Here is a 15,372-nt window from a genome sequence, read left to right on the forward strand (position 1 = left end):
ACCTTTTATTTGCAGTTTGCAAAATTAAAATCGATTAATTTCCACGGCGTCAGAAAATTTTTTAAATAAACATTAATTGTTGGTGCTACGCGCAGGACAGCTGTGTTCGATTCACACAAGTTGATTTCCACCAAAATTTCTTCCAATCTTTATCGAATATATTATTTTCTTACTCTATATTTTGTTGTATTTTAATATTTTAATTCCACAAAAATTAAACTAATTTTATTATTGTTTGTGAAATATTGTTTAAACAATTGTATATGTTTAAAAATAATAAACTTTTATTCTCTAAGTTAACCTATATGAACAAAGAAAGTTTTTATTAAAAAAAGTGTTATTTCAAAGGATAGAAGTATGTGTTTTTATTTTGCAATAAACAAATTTATTTATTTATATCGAAATGTAATAAAAATTAAAATGTATCAATCATTATCAAATGTCATTGGAATGCCCAATCAGAGCAAACTATCCGCTGTCCTGCGCGTAGCACCAATAATTAATGTTTATTTAAAAAAATTCCTGACGCCGTGGTAGTTAATCGATTTTAATTTTGCAAATTGCAAATGAAAGCTACTGTACACTTCTATATGCAAAAAAAATTTCAATTTGCTATCTGCTTTATTTTAGTCCTGTAACATTTTGAAAAAATGAATTTTTTTTGCAAAAGCTGGATTGCAAAATTTATTTTGCAAAATCTATTTAACCGATCTTAATGAAATTTACAGTGTTATTTTACTGTATCATAAAGTTTTTCTGGGTAAAATATGAAGATCCTAAGTGTAGCATAAATGGGTGAAAAACGTAAAATGCGAATACTTGTTTTTGTATAGTTTTTACGCAATTATTGCTATCTTGAAACAAGGATGACTATTTTTTAAATTTTTAGCCAATTCTATATTGTAGCAAATTTAATTACGCAACTTTTATGCCAGTGCAACTTTTCTCGAAAATGAATACTTTTAAAGTTATAATCAAACAACGAAGAAAAAAATCTAATTTTTCCTTAATTTTTTGACATTTTGATTATTTAAACAATGTTCCGGACCTTTTTGAGAGGGAGGATAACTCAAATATTATTATTCAAGTTATTTTCAAGCAATTTCTGCCAAAAAAATTGAGTCACCTTTCAACGTCCAAATGTACTAATATTTTTACAGATGCGCCCTGGTCTACTACACCAAATTGTTCTATATGGTCTACATATGGTTTAGTAAAAAGTTACACCATTTTGAGCTTCCGGTTTGGGGGGAGATGGGGGAGAGGTCGGTAAATTAGTAGTTTTTTTTACGTTTTTCGTCAATATTTCTCAATAGGTTTTGGTAACGTTCTACTCTGACGTTCATCTGATTATTTTTATAGACGTTTTCGATTGTTTTTATAATATCCAGCGTGCTATTACAAGAGATGTATTAAATCTGACTTTGTCAAATGCCTTCTTCAAGTCGATCAAACATAGGAATGCGGGTCTATATATGCGCGAATGCGGCTTTGACTTTTACTTTAATTTTTAGACAAACTATTTTCTCTGAGACATATTTACAGTCTTCTACCTGGTTTGCAAATTTCTGGTGTACTAATAAGGTAACTTCTTCTTTGGCTGGTTTCTTTCGAAACACCACTGTAGCACATTAAATTATCTATCTATACTATCTATCTAAATAATTAATAACATAATTTAACCTTCTCCCTTTTTCTTTTTCTCTTGAAGTGCACAGATATTAATATTCTTCTCTTTAAATTCTTTGGATATTTTTTTGTAGTTAGTGATTTTACGTTCCACATACCGATTCTAAGAATAGTTTTCGTTTTCGTTTCTCTTAATTACATTTTTTTGGCAGTGTTTATCAAAAATATATATTTTGATAGTCTTCTAATAGAATAATAATTTTACTATCAAATAATAACCAAACATTATAAAATAGTGGTTTATTCAAAGATATACAAATAAATAAGTGAGATTGATACCCATGTACACCTCAAATGACTCAACTCAATCATCTGAAAGGAAAAACTTAAAGACAAAAGTCGTTTAACGAAAAGTCTAATAAATAAATACAAAATTCTAATAAACTACTCTAAGTAAATAATATTTTATCCAAGATTAAAAACAAAAGTATGTATTCAATTCTAAAGATGTACATGGGCAAAATTGTAACCTAACATAAAATATAGAAAAAAAATTATTCGTCGCATTCCTGTATCGTGGGAGGAATGGAGATAAAACTGACTTGCTGACTTAGATCAGTTAATCCGATTGGTACAGGCATGGGCACTAGATCGTGACCATCTTGCATCAAATGATTCTTACTTGATTCGTAAGACAAGTTCGTAAGATCAGTCGTGTTGGATTCCGTTATTGTCAAATCGTCCTTGAGAGATTCGTCTTCTGAGGAACCCTTCTGGTCGTAAGCATGCTCTAACGCCATCAGCTTCATTTGGAAGTAGCGTTTTTCTTCGTTGAGGCAGTTAAGGTCTTTTTCCTGTTCGGTTATGATCTGTTTGAGATCTGAAATAGTATTTATGTCCTCTTGACGGGATTCTCTACGTTCGTACCTTTGCCTGACCTCCTCGAATCTAAAATAGAGAAGAAAAATAAAATAAATAAGGAAAAGCTTTCGGAAAACTGCATATAAGAGAAAAATACATATTCTCTGTATAGTAGGAATCCCACTCAATAAATAAACTGATAGAATCGAAGAGAGAAAATGAATAGTTAATGAAAAACACGTAAACTCGTTTTTAAAACTAGTAGTTAATAATTTGACGAAAGGATAACATTTTTAAAGATTCATTTAGCAACTTTTGAATAAAAGACAAGAAAGTGTCATAAATGCAGTTGAGAAAAATAGCTGGGAAGACGAAGCTGGACAGGGAAAGAAACGGAATCAACAGAAACGTGCGAAGACAGGAACCAATAGAGAAAAAAATTGAAAAAAGGAAACTGACTGGTTTGGAAATATAACTAGAATGAACGAGCACAGACTAGTAAAGAAAGTGATATGCCAAGGGACAAGACAGAAAAAACGAAAAAGGGGCAGACCTAGAAAGGGGTGAATGGAACAAATCCAGGAAATCGAGACCAAAGAGGGAAAACAGCGCAACAGATGAAGGAAATGGTAGGTGATCGGAAGGCGTGGAAGAAATGGGTAAAAGATGGATAAGTGAAAGCAAAGTCCGACGCTGTTATTGGGCATAAGGACAGAAGAAGATTTAGCAACTATGAGTGTGCAAAACAAACAGAAAGAATAGCCCATAAGAGAAAATCAAATGTGCCTAGATACGTAGCTTACCACTTCCTGTTTAGAGACCCGAAGCAAGTAAGATTACTAGAGATAGTGAAAGAAGAAAAATCTGCTGAGCTTAAAATTCACTCAAACGAGACCCTACAGAATCAATAGGGTATGATGTTTTCCAAAGATCGAAACACAGAAAACCAAAGCAGCTAATAAGCAAACGCTTAAACAAATAACAAGATGACAAAATAACCATTTATCATACATAATCAATTACATTTTCTAAAACTTTTATTTGGAGTCAGTTCCAATACAGCCAGATGATGTTTTCTAGTTATATAGTCCGTCTAGATCCTTATCCGGAAAAAAGAAAGCAGAATTATAATTTTACGGTATTTATTTCTATCACTTGAAATATAAAATTTCAACAAATAATTCATCTCATTTACATATACAACCTCCATTTAAATCTAAACACTTAACTAAACGTCCAGGTACACCCGAAACTAGGTCAAGGCCATAATTTTCGGTAATGGTGTTCCAGGCCTGTAAAGCTGACCGAATCAAACCTTCCTTATATCGTGGCGCTGCTCGTTCCACTTAAATCTTCATCAGTCCCCATATGTTTTCAATGGGGCTAAGATCTGGAGATGCTGCTGGCCACGGAATTGTTGCCAATTCGTGTTCTTGCATCCAAGCTTGAGTATAAGCAGAAGTATGGCATCTTGCATTATCTTGCTGAAAACGCCACCCCTCTGGATATAAAACATGAGCCGTTTCAAGAAGAAAACCATTTAGTATGTCACAATATTTCGCACTATCAACAGTACCATTAACTATAAGTACACAGAGGTGTAGCACCACGCTAAGATATTGATCCCCAAACCATTATTTTAGTGGGAAATTTGGAAATTTGAACGGTAACATTTTCTCTTAATAAGACTTTTAGTTGATTTGCACCAAGCTGCAAACAACTTTCATCAGATATAAAGACATTATTAAAATTATCTTCTCGAAAACGTTGACAAAAATCTATTCTTCGTTGCCTTTGCAGAGGTGTCATTGTAAGGATTTTTTTTTATTCCTTGATATGTAGCCTTGCTTTTCCAGTGACATGCGGACAGTTTCTGGGCACACTTTTGTTCTTCGTTGATTTCCAAATCTGTTTCTAATTTTCGAAACCCTAGGCGCGGATTTTGTCGTCCTAAAGCCACTAAAGCATTTAAATTGTTTCCGCAAATCTTACGCGGTCTACCCGAAACTGGTCTATGTCTCATATCTATGCCATTTTTTATTATCTTTATTGTCTCATATACTGCATTTTTTTCCGAGTTTAGTCAATTGCACTAATTTTTTAACGTTTCGGACAACCTGTCTATACAAATATTCCATCACTTTTCTTTTTTCTACTTGCGACATTATTTCACAAACCTTAAGTCTCTTTACAAACAACAATATTTGACAGATGGTGTTGTCATGCGATTTTGTCCATAACCTACTATCGGCGCAACTTACTTGATGCATTACTTTTGTCTTAAAATGTTAGAAAAAGGAAATCTATTAAAATTGGGAAAAATATAAAATTCCGGATACTTTCTAGACGAACTATACCTTAGGCCCAATCACGGTATTTCATTTCCTTAGTACGATCCAGATTTGGGAACCATTATTCTATCTGTCATATATACTATGGAAACGCTGATATAGGGCTAGTAGAATAAATATTTACTATAAGATTATCATAGATTTTCCAAAAGACTCTGTCTGATACATATTAAGATATATTTCTCTTAAAATAAATAATATCCAGATAAAAATTCTTGTAGTAAAAGCTACGCCGACCGCTTTAATAGTGTTTTGTTAAAGAAAATCCGAAAATACGCCTACATTTTAAAAAAGAACAAATTATAAGAAGTAAAGAACAAAATAAGTACTTCTTCTTCTTCTTCTTCTTTCTCGAAACTCCTTATGCCCCTCAGGGACGTCGGAGAAAAATAAGTACAAGAGTATTATTATAGAAGATATTGAATGAAATTGTAAATCTAGATCAACTTAATATAGCTATGGAGTTAAAAGAATACTTACAATTTTGTTAGACACTGGTACTTTCTTTGCATGTGGTCTATGGATGTTTGATAGTTCTTCTGAGAATTTATAAACTTTAGTCTATATGCTTCTTGCTCCTTCTCGTTATCCTCTTGAATTTTTTCAATTTTAACCAAAATATTTCTAAAGACAAAATTATTAATAGGTGGTGAAGTTAGCAAATATCAGCGAAAAAGAAACTACAAGCCAGTTTTATATGTCGTCAAATAAAAATAGAACAAAAAAAGATATCAGTTTTAAAAAATTTAAACGAATTCACAAGGTAGTGTTACTGTTTTTATAATTTATATTTTATGGTAGGGGAGCCCAAGCGGGGATTTTTGCAGTTACTCGAGCGCGTCAGATTAGCATATAGGGAGAAACCTGGTACCCTGCAGATGTACCTCTACCATACATTGGTTATTAATATAGGGGGTTCGTTAAGAAGGGGTCCGAAAAAAAAGTCATTTTACGGAAAAAATGTTGCAGAAAAGCATGCTGGGAAAGATGTTGAAGATTTAAGTTCTAAAGGTAGATGTTTGTATAGGTTTTTTGCAGAATATAATATAGATTTCTTTACTAATTCAGTGGACGATATCGGTAAATAGACTTCAACGGTAGAATTTATGATGGAGTAGTCATGCTTAGATTTTTCTAGAAAGAAATAGAAAGCATATGTTTACGAATTAAGCAAACAATTTCTGAAATATATAAAGAAAGAAATTTTAAAATATCGTGACCTTTGAAGTAGCTTCTGCAATGTGTTGTTCTTCTTAGGCCAAACAGATACCTTATTGCTCTTTTTTGTAATTTAAAAGTAACATCGGATTGGGCAGCTGTACCAGAGGTCCAAAAAGGAAGACCATATCAAATATGGGACTCGAACAAAGAAAAATGTGCTATTTTCTAAGATGCTAAATTGAGTTCCTTTGAAAGAGATCTTATTGCAGAGCCAGCTGAGCTATGCAATAAGATTGCATTTGCTGAGCATTTCTTGCTTAGATATTAAATCGATATAAAGGGGCCATTAATTGAAAAATACCTTAAAGAGCTCCTCTATAGGATAATGCTACTGATTTATCGACGTTAAAAGATAGTAAATTAGAGTCGGACCAGCTTTTATTGTAAGTAGATCATAAGTTATAGTTGCATGAAGAATTGCAATATTTGAGTTGTTCCAAGTTACTCCAATTTTTCTATCGATTTTTAAATTAGTGATGTTATTAATAAAGATAAGGAAATTTAGAGGAGCCAATATTGAGCCTTGTGAAATTCCACATAAAATATGTTTGAGACTAGAATCTTTATCATTTGCTCCAACCACTTGTTTTCTAATATCCAAGTAAGATTGGAAGTAATTTAAATAAATACCTCGAATTCCGTAGAAATTTAGTTTTTTTAAATGTCGTGATTTACACAATCAAAAGCTTTGGCATAGTCACAAAAAACAGTGGCAGCGTAAAAATTACTATTCAACGCTTTTAGCATTGAATGCAATTTTATGCATCACTGAATTTGTTTAGAAATACGTTTCCTTCAACATAGTCATGAGCTTTTCAAAATATTCATTATCATTTTTCAAATGATTGCGTCGAAAGAATTTTGTTACGTAAAGGGGCAACACGGGCCCGTCAGACCCTATTTGTATTTATACCTAAAGTCTAAATCTTTGTTACAGAAGTTAATCTGGCAGTCAGGTAATGTTTTTGTGGATTATTTAAACTACTTTTACGATTCCGGAAATCCAATAATAAAGTCTAAACGTGAAACAAAAAACGTTAACATCTGTTTGATACGAACATTAAAGAGATGACATTACAGTAGGTGATATATCTATTGTAAATTAATTTTAAAAACTGATAATCATTGTTGAAATGTAATAATATTGTTAGGTAGGTACCTATACATATTTTGAAATAAATAATGCATCTGATATAGCAGTCGTTTGATATCGATGTTAGTGTCGACAACTTTGCTCCTAAAATTATATTGAATTACATTGAAAGAAGATAGTGCGAATAAAATGTCTTGAAAACCATTATCAGCTGCAGAACTGCAAAATATTGCTAATAATTTATGGGATTCCGATGATGAAGAATCTCCTGAAGTAGGTGGCTTTGAAAGTGACTCTGAAATTGAAGATCATCTTTCGGAAGCAAGTCAAGAGGATAATCAGCAAGTAGTATTGAATGATAATGAAGAAGAATGCGTAGCTACATGTTCCCAGCTTTCAGAGTGTGTAATTGTTGAAACTAAGGATGGAATTAACTGGAAGAGTCAACCACAACCGAGAGGACGTATGCGATCCGAAAGTGCACAAAGTAATGTTAGCCCCTGGTCAAAGTGTAGATGATCCTGTTGATTCCTTTTGTTTGTTTGTGGACGAAAACACTGTGAACGAAATAGTGAAGTATACAAATAAAGAAGCCGAAAAAGTCCTGGGGATAGAGGACTGGAAATATTGCGACTCTACAGCCTTTATTGGACTACTACTAACTGCAGGGCACCTGAGTGCCACCATCCATAATGTAGATATACTTTGGAGTAAGGTTTATGGACCTACTATATTTAAAGCTACCATGGGGTTAAAACGATTAAAAAATTTGCTAAGATTTGTTCGATTTGACGATAAGGACACGAGGTCTGAACGAAGAAGGAACGACAAATTAGCAGCAATATATAGCTTTCAAGCAGTATATGTCTTCAAAGCCAGATAAGTATGGCATGAAAATATGGTGGGCCATTTCATTATTTTGTGCAAATCTTTCAGGTAGATCGCACCCTCGAGGTAGACCGCATACTATAATAGCACCTTGTGCTAATCTAGACAACTTAAATTTAAGTTTAATAAAAAATCAAAAAAGAATATTAGACATATATGGGTAAATATGAATAATACATTCAAGAACAGTGGTGGGCCCAACAGACCCGAGTTACCAGGTTAAGTAAGTAAAATGTGTTTCTCGGCTAAGGGTTAAAAAGCCAAACTGTATTCTGAATATGGATTCGGTCAGTGAAATCTGAAGGAAATTAGACAAATTTGAGATGAACGGATGGCGTCGATAACGATGTCAGGAAAAACAATGTTGCAAACTGGCGCTAAACTGCAAAAGAATCTAGGACTGAATGGAGAAATAGACCTAAGCAAATCAAACCACAACTAGGGCCTTAGAACAAGGGATAACGATGATAAATAATTTAGTAAATGATTATTACGTACTTTAATTTTTGTTCAGATTCCTTCTTCTCCTTCATCATGACATCATTCTGTTCGGCTAACTCCTTGTTCAGAACCTGAATACCACCTTCCAGCATATCCATATTACTCTGCATATCTTGTATGATAGATTCTTTGCTTTGCACTTCGTTCTTCAAGGAATCTACAGTCTTTAAAAGCTCCACTTCACGGCCACTGTGAGATTTCTGGAGCTGGTTAAGTTGGTCCTCTAGCTGGACGCATTTGGCTATGTATTTTTCTTCCAGGAATTGGATAGCTTCCTTTTTCTGTTGAATGAGATTCTCCCACTGTTCTTCTAGAAAAATGATGTTGAGATTTTTATACAAGAACGGGTACATGCAACAGGATGCGGTTTTATAAATTTTATGTGGTTAGTATCAAATGAATCAGCCAAAAACTAAATAAAAACGAAACGCCAAAATAAAACAATAAAAACGACAGAGAAAAAATTAGTGAATTATAGAAATTATAGAGATTTTTATACAAGAACGGATACCATGCAACAGGTTGCGCTTTTTAAATTTTATATGGTTAGTATCAAATCAGTCAGTCAAAAACTAAATCAAAAACAACGACAAAATGAAAAAAAACGACAAAGAAAAAATTAGTAAATTATATAAATTGTAAATAAAAACCATTAAAATAAAAAAAAACAACACTGTTGCGTTTCGATTTAATTCGAGTGCCTTACCCTCCTCTAACACATGTTTCTAGGTCTACCTGTTATCAAAGAGGCTCTTGAGAAGACTGAACTGAATCAAAACGCACAGCTAGACTGATTGGTAAATATATTGAAATATTATACCAATGCGTCCTCTAACGAGGATAGATGAAGTGAGTTGCGATAAAGATTAAAAGGTAGAAACTCAAGGCTTAATCAAGTCATCAGGCGATGCTATGAATCTATTCAGCTAATGCATCAACAGTTTACCCACCTGATTTGACCTGATTGTCTATGTTTATTTTTGTTTCACGCTATACTCGGTGCAGAGTACAAAATAATAGCGATTTAGATGGGTAAACTGTTGATGCGTTAGTGGAATAGATGCCTAGCATTGTACGATGGCTTTATTAAGCCTTGGGTTCACAGTTTACTTTAATCGTTATCGACAGTTACTATTAATATGTTAACTAAAATTCTCACAATGACCTACCCAATTCACTTTGATGACTCTGAATTAGAACTTTTAATTTTTCTTGGTTTTCGTCCTCTACTTGTAGCCTCATGTTTGCTATCGTTGAGTTCAGTGTATCTATTTCTGATTTCCAATATTGTTCTCTATCTTCCACCATAGTTTCATATTCTTCCTTCATTCGTTCTAAAAATTATTTCAAAATGCTAATAAAAAATGCTTTCCGGGTTAAAAAGGGATGTCCAAGTCCAAAGAAAGACAATGAATGATAAGACGAAAGAGATGATAGAAGACAAGCAGGATACGAGTTAATAAATAACACAAAAGAGAAAAAAAAATATCGATGGCAAAAAATTTAAGAATACAAAGCTAAAGAATGTCTTCTTCTTCTTCTTGTGTATACATGACTATGTATATTTTTCAATGTTCCTCCAGTAAATTGTCATTTCATCGTCTTCGTTGTCTTCCCACTGATTGTCTTCCTATTGGGAAAACGTCTCTAGCCGTCGTTGCTGCTCTATTTGTTGTCATTCGGCTAAGTAAATTTGGAAAAACACTAAAATTTATACAAATTTAGAATAACAACGGAATTAAGACAATAAAAAGAAACATAGACGATAGCAAATTAAAAGCAGAACAGTCAGTAAAAAAATACAAAGGAACTGTAAAGAAAAAGAACAGACATAACGATAAATGTAATATCTTACCAACATACCTAATTCTGCTTCATGTTTTTGGGTTAACTTCTCATATTTGTCGTGATGTGACATATCCAGCTTATCCATCAATCTTCTTAGTTCAAAAATGTCTTGGTCTGTTATAGATTGCTGTTTCACAATTTCATCTTTGTAGAACTTATCTTTCTCTTCCAGTGCATTTTGTAGTGTGTGAACCTGAAACAATGAAACTTGATGATAATGGTTGAAAATATAGACAAAACTAATGTAGGTCTTGATCATTTTGATTGAATATTCTGTGTTACCTTTGACGAGGTAAAACTTCTTGAACTAAACAGTTGTTGGAAAATAAACATTTTGTTCTAGATTAATAAAGAGTTTTGTCATTTATTGCCATGTTTTATTCAAGTTTGTAACAATGTGATTTTGGAAAGTTTTATTGACACTGACAATTTTAATGTGTTTGTTATGACAAAAAGTCATCATTTCATATCGCTAGCTTGAAAAAGAAGACTTAGTATATCAGAAAATGGCAAAATTTAAAAAATGAAGAGAGTAAAAATATAGTTTAAAAAAGAAGAGTTATTGTATCAAAAAATTGTAAAATTTAAAAAAGAAGAAAGTAGCCTAGAGAAGACAGATAGTAGAGTAGAAATGAAGAAAGTAGAGAGATGAGATGAATTGACATTCAATCATATCATAAAGTTGCGGTTAACTTGTTAAATGAATTAATAATTGATAAATATGTTAAAATATTTTAATTTTTTTCTTCGGTAATATTCTATAGTCTCTTGTTTTCCTATCCTTCCCTTTTTCTTCTCTTATTGTGCTTCTTGTGCCTTATTTCGAAGGTTGGCCATCATATATATTTCCTATTAGTCCAAGTAATGAAGCTTAAAATAGGACAAAACCTCGCAATTTTTACAGAATGGATCGATTTGCTTGAAAATTTGCGAATAAGTAGTGGTTAGTCCAAGGATCAAAATCTATATCATGCCAAGAGGCGCTTTTAACATGGGGTTGGTTGCCACCCCATCTCGGGGTGGAAATTTTTTGTTATACTTTAATCGCAAAAGTTGGTAAAAACGTTCATTCTAAGCAAAAAATGTTCTATACATTTTTTTGATAAAATTGATAGTTTTCGATTTATTCGCTATTGAAAGTGTTAGTTTTATATCGAAAAAATCAATGTTTTTAATAAGTTTTCTGCTAATAACTCCAAAAGTTTTCGATTTATCAAAACAACTTCACTTAACGAAAATGTGCCGAAAAAATAAACAAAACCAATTTTTTAAATTTTCTTTAAGACCAATAGTAATCGAGCTATACTTTATTATATGTTGGCTCTTCTTCGTTAAATGCTAAATATTGTAGTTCCAAAGTCAAAAGACGGGAAAACTATGCATTTTTCGAGGAAAACTTGTTTAAACTAATTTAAAGAATTTAAAAATATCTCTCACCAGAAATAAAAAAAGTCGCTAGCTCAAAAATTAAGTGACATAATGAAAAGAACGTCAGTCCCCATTTTTTTTTCAGCGAAAAAGTGATCGCAAGCAACCCTCTAATCACCACCCTAATTAACCCGCCATTACACGCGCTATGAGGGAATCCCTCACCATATTTGTTTATAACCAATGAAATTGTGTAAACTAATACGATAACCTTAAGCACCCAGGAAAGCCTTTAGCATGGTTCATGAGAGGGTATGAAAAAGTTATAGAATATTTCAGGCAGTCAGTGTGCTGTGTGATAGTTGAAAGAAGAGACATCCCTCTTCAAGTGAGGGAATTCCTCATTGCGCGTGCAATCACGGTGAAATCACGTTTCTGTTATCTGAAAGAAACTTTTAGGTTTTTATTTAATATTTAGGTAGGTTTAATTAAAATATTATTGTTTGGATTAGATTAGGAACAGTGGCATACCGAGCGGGGGGTTTGGGGGGTTAAAATCCCACCCAGAGCATATAGAAATATATATAAAAGAAAGTAGGAAAATGTAACTTGTCTTTCACAAATAATACAAAAAACTTTCGGTGCCCAAGCTAACCCCCCCTCCCCCCAGAGGAAAATTCTAGATGCGCCACTGGTTAAGAACCCATTTTTAAATTTACTTATTTTAATTGAGAAATAAGCCACAATTAACTTGAAAAATTGATTTTATTGACGTTTCGAATTCCACCTCGGACGTCGTTATCAAAAACAAAATATTAATAGTTAATTACATAAATGCCACAAAGAAATAGCTTCAGAACAGTTCTTAATTTTAATTTGTATTTTTAGTAAAATGAATTCGCGTAAAGAACGTTAATTTCTTCAGTGGCTTGCTGAAATTGAAAACTAAGAAAACTTGCTTTTGATCTATGTATATTATGTTTACTTTTGCTTTTGTTAAATTATTAAAAATATTGGTTTACGAGACTTTCTATAATATGTGAGTACAACCCATTTTATATTTATACATGTTGACATTCATTCTTCCTCGAAATAAGTCGAATTGATGTAGGTGAGGGCGACGCTCATACGCGTGCAACCACGTCACAATAGAAGACGCGTGTAACGGCGGGTTAAAATTAGTCATTAACCTTGTTTGGTCTTTTTTACTTATGTATTATTAATAGGTTCTAGAAGTTTGGCCGGCTTAGAATGATTAGTTTTTAACAAAATGGAATTAAAAGCGAATAACGAATTTTTGTAGTTAGGAAAAAATGGCCTCTTAAAAAAAAGAAAGAAAAAAATATAGCAAAATTAACATCAGAGATACAAAAAAATGTTTAAATATGAAATTGTAGCTTATTTAATTCCCAACAATCTGGTTTACAAAAATTTTTACGGAAAAATACGGAAAAAATTGAGTGAGCTATTGACAATTAAAACTTGTAATAACATGCAAGAACCACCTTTACCAACCCTTTCAAAGTCACCTCTTTTTGTGACTGAGGATTTTAAAAAGATTTAATATAAATAGGCTTATAGACCTGGTAAAAACCTACAAAATTTTATTTTTATCAATTTTTCTAAGATAAAAATAAAGTCGTTAGCGGTGTTTTTGGTCATTGGGCTTATTCATTCTTTTTAATTTATGTATTATAAATAGATTTTAGAAGTTTGACTGGCTTAGAATGATAAGTTTTTAAAAAACTGGAGTTAAAAGCGAATAACGAATTTGTGTAGTTTGGTAAAAATCTTTTTTTTTTTTTTTCTTCGGAATATAAAGATTAGCGTCAGAGATACGAAAAAATGTTTTGATATAAAATTGTAGGTTAATTAATTCCCAAGAACTTGGTTTAAAAAAAATTTCTACGGCAAGAATTGAGTGAATTGTAATATCGAAAAACATTGATTTTTTCTATACAAAACTAACACTTTCGATAACGAATAAATCGAAAACTATTAATTTTGTCAAAAAAATGTCTAGAGCAGTTTTTGCTTAGAATGAATGTTTTTATCAAATTTTGCGGTCAAAATATAATAAAAAAAATTTCACCCCCGAGATGGGGTGGCAACCACCCCCATGATAAAAACGGCTTTCGGAATCATATAGATTTTGATCCTTGGACTATCCACTACTCATTCTCAAATTTTCAAGCAAATCGATCCATTCTGTAAAAATTGCGAGGTGAAAAGCTTTGGTTCCTGGACTATATAATATTTTTTCCACCTACCTCTACCGAAAGTATACTTTTCCGAACCTGATTGTAGGGAGCAAAGTTGTACTTTTCCTCCCTATGGAGAAAAATATTTTTCCTCCCTAGGGAGGAAAAGTAAAAGTGACGTCATGGTATTTCATTTATGAAATATAACTTATTGACGCCCTGTACAATATCTATTTTCTATTACGTAAGTATCTATACATTTTAACCTTTATTTATAAAACACCCTATATTTTGCAGAATGGTAAAAAACAGTAAATTGTTATTTTAATTTAACAATGTTTACATTAATAATTTGACTTATATTTGACAGTTGACAGTTATATTGTACCTACTTGTTCGTTTTAGTTCTAATAAACTTTGTTGGTTAGTTACATAAATAAATTAAGTAAAAATGAAAAAATGACTTGTTATTTGAGGAAGGTGGAAAAACCATATGTATAACATGGGAGTAAAGTGCCTTTTCCTCCCTTGGGAGGAATCTTCATTCTCGGGAGGAAAAGTAGCACTTTCCTCCCTTGTTATACAAATAGCTATTGTCTAACTGATGGTCAAAGTATTAAAGTTTCCGAAGTAGGTACCTAATGATATTTCTCTTGTTGTCCCAACGAAGAACAAGTAAAATATCTATTTCAAGAAAAAATTGGACAATAAATCGCAGACAGATGGAAAAAAAATCCGCGGGTTCCGCGAAACCAGGGCCCGAGCCCCGCAGGGGCCCGCTCTAACCCGATTTTTGCTCCTTTTTTTCTATTTTGATGGGGACATTTTGAACTACAAGTACACACTAGAAAAAGTAACTGCTTAATCAATTTTTATATTGTGTAGGTACAATACTTATAAATAAAAACGAAGAATTAGGGCCTATTTTACCACTAGGCCCTTGAGGCCCCACCCTCGGGCCCGCATTTTAATGAATCCCGAAAAAATCATTAAAAGAAAATTTTTATTGCAAAAACAAAATATTTTTAAAATTATTTCATTTTACGAACAGGAAATGATATACATGAAATGAACAATAAAAGTTATATTCATAAACCATGAAACGTTCTTATCATAAAACTGCAATAAGGGTGGGTAGATTGCCTTGTCGGCAAAGTCGGCATCAATATCAATAATTAAATTTGTTAGACACCACTCGACTTCCACTTCTACTTTCTATTCTGTTCTAATTTTTAGAACTTTGACATTTTAAAATTATAACTTCTTTCAAACCACAAACCTGTCAAAACTTTTATTGTAATTTATTGCTCATTATGTCATCACCATGACAACGCGAAAGTTAAGGATATTGGATTATATGAAAGTGTGCCAAAAAAGAGTGCGAAAAGGTAAATCCCATTTAAAATATGTA

The 15,372-nt window shown here is 32.4% G+C and overlaps 1 protein-coding gene across 3 annotated transcripts in view; it reads right to left on the minus strand.

The window, feature by feature from the left end:
• Window positions 1-1,914: 1,914 nt before the first annotated feature.
• Window positions 1,915-15,372, minus strand: part of LOC114324299 (protein FAM184A) — a 79,000-nt gene continuing 65,542 nt past the window's right edge. For 2 of the 3 annotated variants that reach the window (XM_028272103.2, XM_028272106.2), the window contains exons 6-10: window positions 10,408-10,585; window positions 9,714-9,878; window positions 8,542-8,854; window positions 5,322-5,465; window positions 1,915-2,577 (exon numbers count right to left, since the gene is read on the minus strand). In XM_028272103.2, coding sequence (XP_028127904.1) covers window positions 2,184-2,577; window positions 5,322-5,465; window positions 8,542-8,854; window positions 9,714-9,878; window positions 10,408-10,585 — 1,194 coding nt within the window. In that variant the 3' untranslated portion in view covers window positions 1,915-2,183. The remainder of the gene's footprint in view (window positions 2,578-5,321; window positions 5,466-8,541; window positions 8,855-9,713; window positions 9,879-10,407; window positions 10,586-15,372) is intronic. The other variant, XM_028272105.2, reaches the window with a different exon arrangement.

Source organism: Diabrotica virgifera, chromosome 1 (assembly GCF_917563875.1).
Source record: "Diabrotica virgifera virgifera chromosome 1, PGI_DIABVI_V3a".
In the NCBI taxonomy this organism is placed as follows: Eukaryota; Metazoa; Arthropoda; class Insecta; order Coleoptera; family Chrysomelidae; genus Diabrotica; species Diabrotica virgifera.